The sequence below is a fragment of the Bufo gargarizans genome, chromosome 4, assembly GCF_014858855.1.
Source record: "Bufo gargarizans isolate SCDJY-AF-19 chromosome 4, ASM1485885v1, whole genome shotgun sequence".
NCBI lineage: Eukaryota > Metazoa > Chordata > Amphibia > Anura > Bufonidae > Bufo > Bufo gargarizans.
The window spans coordinates 387201606-387215905 of NC_058083.1; the positions used below are offsets into that span (position 1 = coordinate 387201606).

Consider the following 14300-nt stretch of genomic DNA (forward strand, 5'->3'; position numbering starts at 1 on the left):
GGATTGAAGGATGGATTGAACAATGCTCTGTGAGATATTCAGAGCTTGGGATATTTTTTTTTCTTTACACTTCTCCACAACTTTATCCCTGACCTGTCTTTGGTGTTCCTTGGTTTTCATGATTCTGTTTGATCACTAATGTTCATTAACAGACCTCTGAGGCCTTCACAGAACAGCTGTAGTTATACTGAGAATAAATTACACAGGGGTATCAGAGTACAGGGGGTTGAATACAAATGCATGTCACAATTTTTAGATTTTTATTTATAAAAATTTTTGGAAACCATTTTTAATTTCTTTACCTTCACACATACTTGCTACTTTGTGTTGGTCTATTACATAAAATCCCGGTAAAATACATTTAGGTTTGCGGGTGTAATGTGAAAATATGTGTAAAAGTTCAGAGGTATGAATCCTTTTTAAGGAGCTGTACATAAAAAAAAAATGATATAGAACAAAGTTTGAACAAAAAAAAAGAGTGCACAATTTTATCAAGAAAATTGTTTATTTAACAGAGTGATCCTACTGTGCGTTTGTATAATGCAGGAAGTCCATTGTGCCGTTCACTTATAATTGGAATCCATAAAGGTTCCTAAGTTCATGTAGTGCTTTATAGTTCAAATTAAATCACAAACTAACATTGATCTCTTCTGCACTGGAATTACAGTTTTGAGTTTTACCTGAAAATATAACGTTGGGCTTCTTTATAATCTTAGGCTGGAAATAAGGGGTTGTTTTGTACAGCTAATTGTAAATAAGGAACTTTGGAGTATATTCAGATGCTGTGCACTTTTTTTGCACAAATAATATGCAACATAGTGCATATATAGTACAATAAAGGTTAATTGGGATTTACCAAACCCGATTCAAATGCAGATGACATCTGTTCACATTTTAGAACATAGTTTGGATCTGCACAGCCACAAAATTTCCTATATGTCATGGGACTTGCCACTTCATCTGACCATATCCATAGCACCCAAAATATATAATACTGATATCAGATGTAATGTTCTAAAGGGCTTTTTAAAACTGCACAGTGACAAAATATGCAATAGTTAATATATGCTAGGTCTTAATTCATTTAGGCCACTGTACTTTTCTATGACACAATAGGATTGACATTTAAGAAATCATATTTGATGTGATGCAATTCTGGAACATGAGCTGAAATGACTTAACACGGTTTGGAGGTAAAAATTTTCAAGCGTGATATGAAGAACATACCTTTAGATCTACAAGTTTGCTTTGACAACAGGACTGATTTCTATTTTTTATAAACGACAACAAGGCAAAAATTCTGGAAACAAAAACAGGATCATGAATTTCACTCTTCTGAACTATGCAATGTTCTTGACACATTTGTTAGACATTAGTAAAAATGCTGCATAACTAATAGACTCTCAAGGAACCTGATTGCAATGTATTTCCTTGCTTTTGTTGTTTTTTTTTTTTCCCCAAGAAGCCGAGCTGTATTTAATAAATCCATCTTAATTTAACATAATTGTTTGACATTTTAATGACTGATCTGCAGAGGTGATCAAGCAGGTTTAAGAGCAAGATCCAACAGTAGAACAATGGTGTCTTGGGTCATCGTACATATGCATTTCACATAACAAGACACTATTTTTGCAGTCCTTTAAGGATATGGAACTTGTGCTTTAAACACAATATTCTGTTGATACGTACAGATCACGCTTAGCCAGTCTTGAAGTGCACACAATGTCTTGTAGATGGAAACAAAAGTCATTAACCTTGCAGCTCTCACAGTCATACACAAGAGTCTCTGGCAAACTTAAGATGCAAAATCTTGGTCCTGCTGATAAAAGGATATGCAGTGCACAGGCATCCAGCTGCTACTATGAAGCCCAAACTGCACCATGCACAAAACAAAGACCAGCTGTATCCATGTTCCACATCACTTGGAAGCCCATAAAGAAATTTTGGCAGGCGGTTTAGATCATAAGCGACACTTGCTGCATATGTACACAAAGAAATTGTACAAAAGATTCCTGAAAAAGAAAACAAATGAAATATAAAAATTAGTAAGAAATCATTCAAAAGGTTTTATTCCTGCTGTAAGCAATTAGATTTCATAGAAATTATTATGATTTCCTGGATTAATGTCTCATTTTATATACTGAATTTTAGAACATAAAAAAAAATGCCTAGAAAAATATGACCAGATCGATATATGATCTGGTCTTTCATTACAGAATGTACTAGTAGATTTTAAGAAATTATATTAATGTCACATGAACATGCTTACATGTTCCCTAAAGTGGTTGTAATATGCTGCAATTAAATACATTTAATGGCCACATTTACTTATGCGACTAGATCTTATTATAAAATGCACCATACTTTGAGTTATTTGGCACATTTTTGGTGCAATTAGTTTTAGAAAAGTCCACAGCACCACGCAAAGAGGCATGGCCTACCAAGAATGGGTTGTGACTTAGTTAACCAAAATGTCACCTACATTATGGCACAAAATTCTGTTGCAAACTAAGCTAATAGTTGGTATAAAGTTAGACAAAAGTTTTAGCTGTCCCTAAGTCATTGGTTGCAGCAACACATGTGTCCCCATTTGTGTAAAGTTGACAGATGGGCCCAGGCCACCGAAGAGAGTCATGGACTTGGAGTGGAGGGGAGCAGGGGAGTATAGATTTCTCCACAGATACTGCTGGCTAGGGGCAAGTATAAAAAAAAAATCCAGAACCACCCCTTTATAGATAAAGAGACTTTAGAAACACACAAAACTTAGAGGGGATAAATGATTGGTTGGCGCCTGACCTCTGGAACCCCCTACTAATCTCAAGAATAGAGGTCCTGTTACTCCTTCCTGATGAAATGGCAGGTAGAGCATGCACCTTGCTACTCTACTCATTCTATATGGGACTGCTGGAAATGGCCAAGTACTTTGTATGTTGTCGGGGGATTATCTTTTAATCATGTTACAATGTCTTTAAAGGGCTCGTCACTACAGGTCCTTCTAAAAAAATTAGCATATTGTGATAAAGTTCATTATTTTCTGTAATGTACTGATAAACATTAGACTTTCATATATTTTAGATTCATTACACAACTGAAGTAGTTCAAGCCTTTTATTGTTTTATTATTGATGATTTTGGCATACAGCTCATGAAAACCCAAAATTCCTATCTAAAAAAATTAGCATATCATGAAAAGGTTCTCTAAACGAGCTATTAACCTAATCATCTGAATCAACTAATTAACTCTAAACACCCCCCTCCCCCTCCGTAATGGGTTACACCCAACGGATATTGTGCTTTGTCACAACACAAGGTGAGAGCCCAGTCTCAAATTCTGCTCTTTCACCCTGGCTTTTCCAATCTTAAAAGTACTACTCTATGTGGCGCCCGGCACTGTATTCTTATAGCTTTTTAGCACACTAATTTTAATATGTGTCTAATCAAAAACATTCCAATTGCATGCTCTAAATTGCAATCGGGGAAAATGCTACATCATAGAAGGTCAAGTCTGTTGAATTTAAGGTCTGAGGACACTTTTGGGTCATTTTCTTATTGTTGCTTTCTACTTATCATGGTTTAAAAACATTTTCTAATTAGTCTTTATTAATAATGTTCAACAGTTTGTCTTTGTCTTTTACAGCTTTCAGTTTTACTGCATCTGCAGATTGTTCAGTTTTCTTCTCAGTGAAACCCCTCAGAGAGTATTCTGACAGCTCAGGCTGTAGCCCTTATGCCTAATTCACATGTCAGTGTTTTGGTCAGTGATTTCCATCAGTGATTGTCAGCCCAAACCAGGTGTGGCTCTAAACACAGAACAGGTGCAGAACTGTCCCTTAGGGCTCATGTACACAAACGTACCGTGTCCGTTTTAGGTTTTTTTGCAGCCCATATGTTGAACCATTCATTTCAATGGGGCCGCAAAAAAAACGGAAATGGCTCAGTGTGCATTGCGTATCCATATATATGCAAGTCCATTTTGCAAAAAAAAGAACATGCCCTATTCTTGTCCGTTTTGCGGACAAGGACGGGCATTGCTACAATAGATCCGCAAAAAAGCAAATTTTTTTTTTTGCAGATCCGTGTTTTGCGAACTGCAAAATGCACTGACCAAAACATTGACGTTTGAATGAGGCATTAGACCCATATTTCAACTAAAGTTATATCAAACTGATAAACATATGGCTTAAATCAGTTTTAGGTTACATGCACACGAACAACCGTGACGTGTTTTGCGGTCCGCTAAAAACGGAAGCCACCCGTGTTCCTTCCGCAATTTGCGTAACGGGCGGTCCATTGTAGAAATGCCTATTCTTGTCCGCAACACGGACAAGAATAGGACATGCTATATTTTTATAGATAAAAAGACTGGGCACACCTAGGATATGAGGACAAATGCTTTAATTAGTAAATATTCTGATAAAACAAAGTTAAATAAAATACAATAAAATAAAGTTGAATTACAATAGGGTATGGACCACAGTCTAGATTAATTTAGGACATTCAACACCAATACTCTAAATTGTGAAAATAGCAGCAATATGCAAAACAAAGTGCATTAGTAACAGTGGAGGTGGTAGCGGTTAAAGATAGTCTATAGCTTCTGCAATAATAATATATCTACTTGAAGGAAAATAGATAGACTCTGTTACTTTGTAGCATACATAATGTTTGTGGATCCACCTGTGGAGAATAAGATAGTTTCTAGCCAGCACAGTCCTAAGTAAACCCTCGATGTATCCAAAGAGAGGGGGATTTAAAGTGCCGTCTGTAGAGTCCTTCAATATAGCATTTGTTGAATACTAATACACTGTGCACTTCGTAATCAGTAGATGTTTGTAAATGTGTCCTCGACACTAAGTGCACACCATATACCTAACCCGGCGGCGTCCCGCTAGCAATCAAGGTTTAGGATAGGGTGGTGTGCCAACTTTGGCTGGATTACTGTACCGGGTTTATAAATGAGAACGGTCTTACCGATCTGTTGGATCTCCGTTCTCGACTGCGGATGAGTTCTTCTGTCCAGGAGAAGCTTGCTCAGGTTAGTTTTTTCAGTTAGGGAGATATCGTCTTCACCGCGTTAGATGTTTGCTCCACGTGGGTTAGCTTGTGCCAGCGGTGACGCTTTACTCCCTTCACCTTACGAGCTAGAGCTTCTCACTGGTTTGTCGCAATGTCCTTAGGTAGGTCCGGAGATGTGGTGCACTCACATAGGTTCGGGGGTCTGACCAGACGCGTTTCGGGGTTGGGGTATCCCCTTCCTCAGTGGTAACCAGACCACCCGAACCAGCTCTCTTTTATATCTCAAAAGGTGTTGGTTGCAAGACCCGAAATGGATTCCGTTCCGGAAGTCAGCTGATTTTCTTTATCATGTGTAATTATTTGGGTTTTCATTTTATTTAGTCTGGCTATAGTTATCTACACAGGTCATTGCACTAATGTTTTCATTATGTCACTTATAATAGATTTATAATTATCTTCTTACTGCAACAACCGCAATTGTGTATATTCTTGATATTTTTACGTTTCCATTGCGTTATAGTATGCCGCTTCACCTTCCACAATATATTAGGGTATAGTCTATATGGTGTAGTATATTATTTATCAGTCATGAGCTTTTGTTCACTGATACCAAAAATTGGCTAATGCACATAGTGTGGAAGTGAACATATAGGGATAGACAATGAATATAAATAGTGGAATAAAAAATGATAAATGTCTAAAAATAGTGACAGATAAAATATTAAAATATTGAAAATAACAATAGTGTTTCTAATATAGGTAATATCAATTAGAGATGTAGCCTAAAAATATTAATATTAATGTAGCCTAAAAATATTAGTGTTATCCAGTGTTCAAGATAACATTATAGAAGTAACTTTTAGTTTCATTTAATATAGCACAAAATTAAGAATTATGCAGATGGGCATATAATGCCTTATAGGCCACAGTTACACAGACATCGCAAATATTAGAATATAATAAAAAATCTGCAGAAAAAAGCGTCGGGAAATTCCCACAATGTCGGATTGCAATAGTGGGTCTCATCTTACGATATTTGGTTATGAAATATTTATTTTTCAATCAAAAAATCCAAAAGTTTAATTTTTATTAAATAATTTAATTTTTATTAAATAAAATTTTCTGTTTTAAATTTGTGGATGAAGATGTTGGTATTATATTATCAGTACAATCATATAAGTATATTGTCTACAAAAGTTTTTGTATTCATTTTTATATTTATTATTCATATTTATTATCGTTAGATTTTTAAAGTTTTTAAAAAAATTTTTAAATATTAATATTTGTGGAGACGGTCATGTGATGTGTGTGGGTGGGGGCCCACCGTCGAGGACGGGGCCCGCCGCAAAATGTTTTTTACGACGGGATCCATCCTCCACAGTGGGTCCCCACCCTTCAGATTCTTTAAAGGAAGCCAAATATTTCATATTCCGCGTTGAGGCCTTCCGGAATCATGGTTTCCAATTCAAATATTCTTTGGGTCTCCATCCTTGACATTTTGCTTATATGATTGCCCTTCCTCCAGCTTTTCGGTATTTTATCTATCGCAGCGAATTTCAGACCAGATGGATCGCTATTATGCACATTTTTGAAGTGTTGTGATAGCGAGTGCGTCTCCACTCCTTTTTTGATGTTAGATACGTGTTCCGCTAGACGTTTTTTTAGTGTCCTTTTGGTCCTACCAATGTATTGCCTTCTACAGGGGCATTCTACAATGTATATGACACTCTCTGTACTGCATGTTAAAAATTCTTTTATGGTATGTTTGTGTCCATTGGTGGTAGATGTTATTTCCTTAGTGTGTCTTCCAAAGGAAGTTAGTTTGCACATGTTACATTGGCCACATCTAAAGAACCCCTTTAAGTCCATCCATCTACATAGTGATGTATTTTTATCTGTATTGTCTTCTTTGACTGTGGGGGCTATCTTGTTCCCCAGATTTGGTGCCTTGGTAAAAATAATCAGGGGTTTTGGAGGAATTATAGTGCCAATAGTTTTTTCTTTTTTTATTACTTCCCAATGTTTGTATATGATGTTTCTTATTTTTTTGTGGTCTGCATTGTATGGTAATATTAGTTTTATTAGGCTTTCTCCCTGTTCTTTAGTGGTCTTCTGTTTTTCTTTAAAAATTTCTGTTCTTTCCATATTTTTCACTTTGTTTAGGGCTATGTCTAAAATTTCTTCTGGGTATTTTTTTGTTAAAAATTCTGTTTTCATATTATCAGCCTCCAATTCAAATTTTTCCATAGTTGTACAGTTGCGTCTTAAACGTTGGAATTGGCCTTGAGGAATATTTGAAAGCCAACTCGGCAAGTGGCAACTATTGAAAAGAATATAGCTATTGCGTGTTGAGGGCTTGATGTATGTGCAAGTTTTGAGTTTATTTTCTTCAACGTAAATTTTTAAATCTAAAAATTCTATATTTTCTTTACTAGTTGTACCCGAAAATTTGAGATTTTGATTATTTTGATTAATAGATTTTAAAAATATATCTAATTCCTCACGTCCTGACCGCCAGATAAAAAATACATCGTCGACGTATTTTTTATCTGGCGGTCAGGACGTGAGGAATTAGATATATTTTTAAAATCTATTAATCAAAATAATCAAAATCTCAAATTTTCGGGTACAACTAGTAAAGAAAATATAGAATTTTTAGATTTAAAAATTTACGTTGAAGAAAATAAACTCAAAACTTGCACATACATCAAGCCCTCAACACGCAATAGCTATATTCTTTTCAATAGTTGCCACTTGCCGAGTTGGCTTTCAAATATTCCTCAAGGCCAATTCCAACGTTTAAGACGCAACTGTACAACTATGGAAAAATTTGAATTGGAGGCTGATAATATGAAAACAGAATTTTTAACAAAAAAATACCCAGAAGAAATTTTAGACATAGCCCTAAACAAAGTGAAAAATATGGAAAGAACAGAAATTTTTAAAGAAAAACAGAAGACCACTAAAGAACAGGGAGAAAGCCTAATAAAACTAATATTACCATACAATGCAGACCACAAAAAAATAAGAAACATCATATACAAACATTGGGAAGTAATAAAAAAAGAAAAAACTATTGGCACTATAATTCCTCCAAAACCCCTGATTATTTTTACCAAGGCACCAAATCTGGGGAACAAGATAGCCCCCACAGTCAAAGAAGACAATACAGATAAAAATACATCACTATGTAGATGGATGGACTTAAAGGGGTTCTTTAGATGTGGCCAATGTAACATGTGCAAACTAACTTCCTTTGGAAGACACACTAAGGAAATAACATCTACCACCAATGGACACAAACATACCATAAAAGAATTTTTAACATGCAGTACAGAGAGTGTCATATACATTGTAGAATGCCCCTGTAGAAGGCAATACATTGGTAGGACCAAAAGGACACTAAAAAAACGTCTAGCGGAACACGTATCTAACATCAAAAAAGGAGTGGAGACGCACTCGCTATCACAACACTTCAAAAATGTGCATAATAGCGATCCATCTGGTCTGAAATTCGCTGCGATAGATAAAATACCGAAAAGCTGGAGGAAGGGCAATCATATAAGCAAAATGTCAAGGATGGAGACCCAAAGAATATTTGAATTGGAAACCATGATTCCGGAAGGCCTCAACGCGGAATATGAAATATTTGGCTTCCTTTAAAGAATCTGAAGGGTGGGGACCCACTGTGGAGGATGGATCCCGTCGTAAAAAACATTTTGCGGCGGGCCCCGTCCTCGACGGTGGGCCCCCACCCACACACATCACATGACCGTCTCCACAAATATTTTATATTTAAAATTTTTTTTAAAAAACTTTAAAAATCTAACGATAATAAATATGAATAATAAATATAAAAATGAATACAAAAACTTTTGTAGACAATATACTTATATGATTGTACTGATAATATAATACCAACATCTTCATCCACAAATTTAAAACAGAAAATTTTATTTAATAAAAATTAAATTATTTAATAAAAATTAAACTTTTGGATTTTTTGATTGAAAAATAAATATTTCATAACCAAATATCGTAAGATGAGACCCACTATTGCAATCCGACATTGTGGGAATTTCCCGACGCTTTTTTCTGCAGATTTTTTATTATATTCTAATATTTGCGATGTCTGTGTAACTGTGGCCTATAAGGCATTATATGCCCATCTGCATAATTCTTAATTTTGTGCTATATTAAATGAAACTAAAAGTTACTTCTATAACGTTATCTTGAACACTGGATAACACTAATATTTTTAGGCTACATTAATATTAATATTTTTAGGCTACATCTCTAATTGATATTACCTATATTAGAAACACTATTGTTATTTTTAATATTTTAATATTTTATCTGTCACTATTTTTAGACATTTATAATTTTTTATTCCACTATTTATATTCATTGTCTATCCCTATATGTTCACTTCCACACTATGTGCATTAGCCAATTTTTGGTATCAGTGAACAAAAGCTCATGACTGATAAATAATATACTACACCATATAGACTATACCCTAATATATTGTGGAAGGTGAAGCGGCATACTATAACGCAATGGAAACGTAAAAATATCAAGAATATACACAATTGCGGTTGTTGCAGTAAGAAGATAATTATAAATCTATTATAAGTGACATAAGTGAAAACATTAGTGCAATGACCTGTGTAGATAACTATAGCCAGACTAAATAAAATGAAAACCCAAATAATTACACATGATAAAGAAAATCAGCTGACTTCCGGAACGGAATCCATTTCGGGTCTTGCAACCAACACCTTTTGAGATATAAAAGAGAGCTGGTTCGGGTGGTCTGGTTACCACTGAGGAAGGGGATACCCCAACCCCGAAACGCGTCTGGTCAGACCCCCGAACCTATGTGAGTGCACCACATCTCCGGACCTACCTAAGGACATTGCGACAAACCAGTGAGAAGCTCTAGCTCGTAAGGTGAAGGGAGTAAAGCGTCACCGCTGGCACAAGCTAACCCACGTGGAGCAAACATCTAACGCGGTGAAGACGATATCTCCCTAACTGAAAAAACTAACCTGAGCAAGCTTCTCCTGGACAGAAGAACTCATCCGCAGTCGAGAACGGAGATCCAACAGACCGGTAAGACCGTTCTCATTTATAAACCCGGTACAGTAATCCAGCCAAAGTTGGCACACCACCCTATCCTAAACCTTGATTGCTAGCGGGACGCCGCCGGGTTAGGTATATGGTGTGCACTTAGTGTCGAGGACACATTTACAAACATCTACTGATTACGAAGTGCACAGTGTATTAGTATTCAACAAATGCTATATTGAAGGACTCTACAGACGGCACTTTAAATCCCCCTCTCTTTGGATACATCGAGGGTTTACTTAGGACTGTGCTGGCTAGAAACTATCTTATTCTCCACAGGTGGATCCACAAACATTATGTATGCTACAAAGTAACAGAGTCTATCTATTTTCCTTCAAGTAGATATATTATTATTGCAGAAGCTATAGACTATCTTTAACCGCTACCACCTCCACTGTTACTAATGCACTTTGTTTTGCATATTGCTGCTATTTTCACAATTTAGAGTATTGGTGTTGAATGTCCTAAATTAATCTAGACTGTGGTCCATACCCTATTGTAATTCAACTTTATTTTATTGTATTTTATTTAACTTTGTTTTATCAGAATATTTACTAATTAAAGCATTTGTCCTCATATCCTAGGTGTGCCCAGTCTTTTTATCTATAATTTTTTACTCTATTCAACAGTGGGGTGACACTGTGGGACTGTGAGCACCCTTGTTTGGAGGATCAGCATTCCTGTGCATCTCCTTCACTATCGTTATATCATGCTATATTTTTGCTGGGCCACAGAAAGGTGCAACGGATGCGGAAAGCTCACTGAATGCTGTCCGCATCTTTTGCGGCCCCATTGAAGTGAATGGGTCCGCACCTGTGCCACCAAAACTGCGGCTCGGATGCGGACTCGAACTACGGTCATGTGCAAAGGCCTTAGGCCCCATGCACACGGCCGTTGTTCACGGCCGTGTGCGGGCCGTGGAACCGCGGCCTGGATCCCTCCTGAGAGCAGGAGCCCACGGCGTCACTGGTTGCTATGACGCCGTGCGCTCCCTGCTGCCGGCACAGTACAGTAATACACTGGTATAGATCATACCAGTGTATTACTGTATTGCGGCGGCAGCAGGGAGCGCATGGCGTCATAGCAACCAGTGACGCCGTGCGCTCCTGCTCTCAGGAGGGATCCAGGCCGCGGTTCCACGGCCCGCACAGGGCCGTGAACAACGGCCGTGTGCATGGGGCCTTAGAGATATGGGCTACCAATCAAGCTGTCACAGCAGCTGTGTGATGGGTTTCACTAAGGCCTCTTTCACACGAACCTATGGATTTTTCAGTGTTTTGCGTTCCGTTTTTCACGGATTCATTCCGTTTTTTGTTTCTGTTGTGTTTACGTTTCTGTTCTGTTTTTCTGTTCTGTTTTTCCGTTCCGTTTTTCCGTATGGCATATACAGTAATTACATAGAATAAATTGGGCTGGGCATAACATTTTCAATAGATGGTTCCGCAAAAATGAACGGATACGGAAGACATACGGATGCGTTTCTTTATGTGACCCATTGACTTGAATGGAGCCACGGAGCATGATTATCGGGCAATAATAGGACATGTTCTATCTTTCAAAGGAACAGAAATACGGAAACTGAATTAATACGGAGTACATTCCGTTTTTTTTTTTTTTTGCGGAACCATTGAAATTAATGGTTCCGTATACGGATCGCAAAAAAGTCACGTAAATGGAAAAAAAAATCGTCGTGTGATAGAGGCCTAAGAAGGAAAAGGAACATCCTGAAAATGCAGTCAAGCTGAAAACTGTAGAAGACAAAGGTTTAATTACCAATTGGAAAAATTATTTGTAGTCTAACATAACTAGAATGCAGTAACAAAAAATGCCGCAAAGATGTCCATAGCCTTTTATTTTATCTGTATAATTTACCTGTCATGAGAAAAAGCAGTCCAGCCACATGCTGTGTAAGGCTCTCTTCCCAAAAGAAACTCACTGCTGCCACTATACATCCACATAGGAGGACTGCAGCAGCCATTCCCATAAATCCAGCAGTTATTCTTCTTAAATCTGTTAATGCACAGAAAGAAAAAAAGATTATCTTCTCTTCTTCGGCAGCAACATAAGAGGTTGGCAAGAGTTCAGTATTTCTAGGACATTTCATTTTGAAATATAAATGAAAAACAACAACAAAGATCCTTTAATCCCCTTTGAACATTAGCACTTCAAAAATGTTAGGAAAACAATGAATACTGTTTGTATTACTGGCCGTTCCACTTTATTGGGTAAATTGGATTAACTTTTACATTTCTTGAAAACGTATTTTCTCAATTCATTAAAATGAACAATAAACTAGTGTTAAATGAAGTAGAACTAACTTCAGGAACCTAAATACAAAGTGAACCATTTTTTTATCAATAAGATAAACAAACATAAAATTTAGCATGAACAAGTGCAGTGTGCTGGTAGTCCACTGCTAGAAGGGTTAAAAATGTGTGGGAATATGGTATTGAGCATTTCCTTTCTAGGTGACGCAAATGAGTTAATTAGCACTAGAGATAGGTGACGGGACCACGTGTTCACCCTCCACATAGGGAGGGGTTATTATTGCTTGCTCAGTGAGTAGAGTGAGACAGACGAGAGAGGAGGCAGAAAGAGCAGTCCTGAGAGAAAGACATAAACCACCTCTGAGGAAGCTAATGATGATAACCTTTGGATGTATATCAGCCTTTATGAGGAGGTGTGTAGTAAATAGACTGTGGAGATAAACTGCATTTAATTCATAGACTCCATAGCATTTCAGATTTGGAATTCCAGCATATTTTGGAGACAGACTGGCCAACTGCAAAAATAGTTGGATATTTGTAGTTGCATTTTGAAAGAAGTGAAGAGATCGAGAGATACAGAGAGCGCAAGCTGTAACCTGTATAAGATCTGTCAGTCTATACAGGACAAAGACTGTGACTGCTATGTTTACCGTAATTATTAATGACAGTAAAGAACTCTTCAATTATGTGCTAATTTATTTGATTTTATTGCTGAAAATGCTCTTGGTTTATATAGAGCTCAGAGCTCCAAATCCTTTACATAGATATAGGTGCAGTTTTACTTACCCAGTGGATGGCGGAAACTTAGGCTGACTAGACCTGCGCCAGAATTATCACAGTACCCCATGTTGGATAATAGAACTGGTGTATGGCTAGACACTTTTGTCTAACTCTATACCAACTATTGGTTGGTTTACTTAGAGACAGAATATTATGACAGAATTATGGTGCAGTTTTAGCACATATTGTAGAATCCTGGCCACACCGCTTCTCCAAAAAGCTTCTCCCTTTTTACAAGCATAGAACTTCTTTAAACCTAGATACACAAAATGTTGTCACAATATGGCTCATTTTATGCCAGTTCTAGATGCACTCACATTAGTTAATGTGGGTAATAGATTTAAAAGTCTATAGCTACCACTAGAGGGTGCTTACTATATACTTATTATTGAGTATATATATATATATATATATATATATATATATATATATATATATATATATATATAGGCAAAGGTAGAAAAGTGTGTGCAGCACAGCTGTCTATGAGGTACGGACAGAGTGCCAGCGGCTGTGAAGGCGATCTACCTCCAATTGATAAGCGAAAAAATTCCACAGCACCTCCAAGGAGTAAAAAAGCTTTATTCACCAGACCTGCAACGTTTCGATCCGCTTCCTGGGATCTTTTTCAAACAGTGACAGCAATTGGTAGTGCATTGTGCATATTTATACAACTTCATATAGTTAAACAATAATCATGTTAATCACATTAATCAAAAGCAAATCTCTCAAAATATCAGCCTCAAGACATTATCTGTGACTTTTTACAATCTCATTCCATAGTTTAATACATAAATAACAGTGTAATACTATGGGCACCATTGCCACATAATCAAATCATACGATCATGTATCCATAATTAATCACCCTGATTATAACTACAAACATCTGAGGATATCATCATAATAGCAAATAGTGTGCAGGTGTACCTTAAAAACATAGTGATGAGGCAGGTCCTAGAGCGGGCGATGGAAGCGGTCTACATGGATCTCGGCGTACTAATCATTTCACTGCGCATGTCGCAGGACCTTTCAAAACTTCCCGGTCACATGATCGCATAGCCGATCACCTGATCTTGAATCCGGTCATGTGATCAGAACTCTCGCAC

General features: G+C 36.9%; 1 protein-coding gene across 2 annotated transcripts in view; it reads right to left on the bottom strand.

The window, feature by feature from the left end:
- Window positions 1–486: 486 nt before the first annotated feature.
- Window positions 487–14300, bottom strand: part of TMEM178A (transmembrane protein 178A) — a 168058-nt gene continuing 154244 nt past the window's right edge. The window contains exons 1-3 of one of the 2 annotated variants that reach the window (XM_044292071.1): window positions 14122–14188; window positions 12018–12155; window positions 487–2012 (exon numbers count right to left, since the gene is read on the bottom strand). In XM_044292071.1, the coding sequence (XP_044148006.1) occupies window positions 1771–2012; window positions 12018–12129 (354 nt within the window). In that variant the 5' untranslated portion in view covers window positions 12130–12155; window positions 14122–14188 and the 3' untranslated portion in view covers window positions 487–1770. Of the gene's footprint in view, window positions 2013–12017; window positions 12156–14121; window positions 14189–14300 lie in introns of those variants that run through there. The other variant, XM_044292070.1, reaches the window with a different exon arrangement.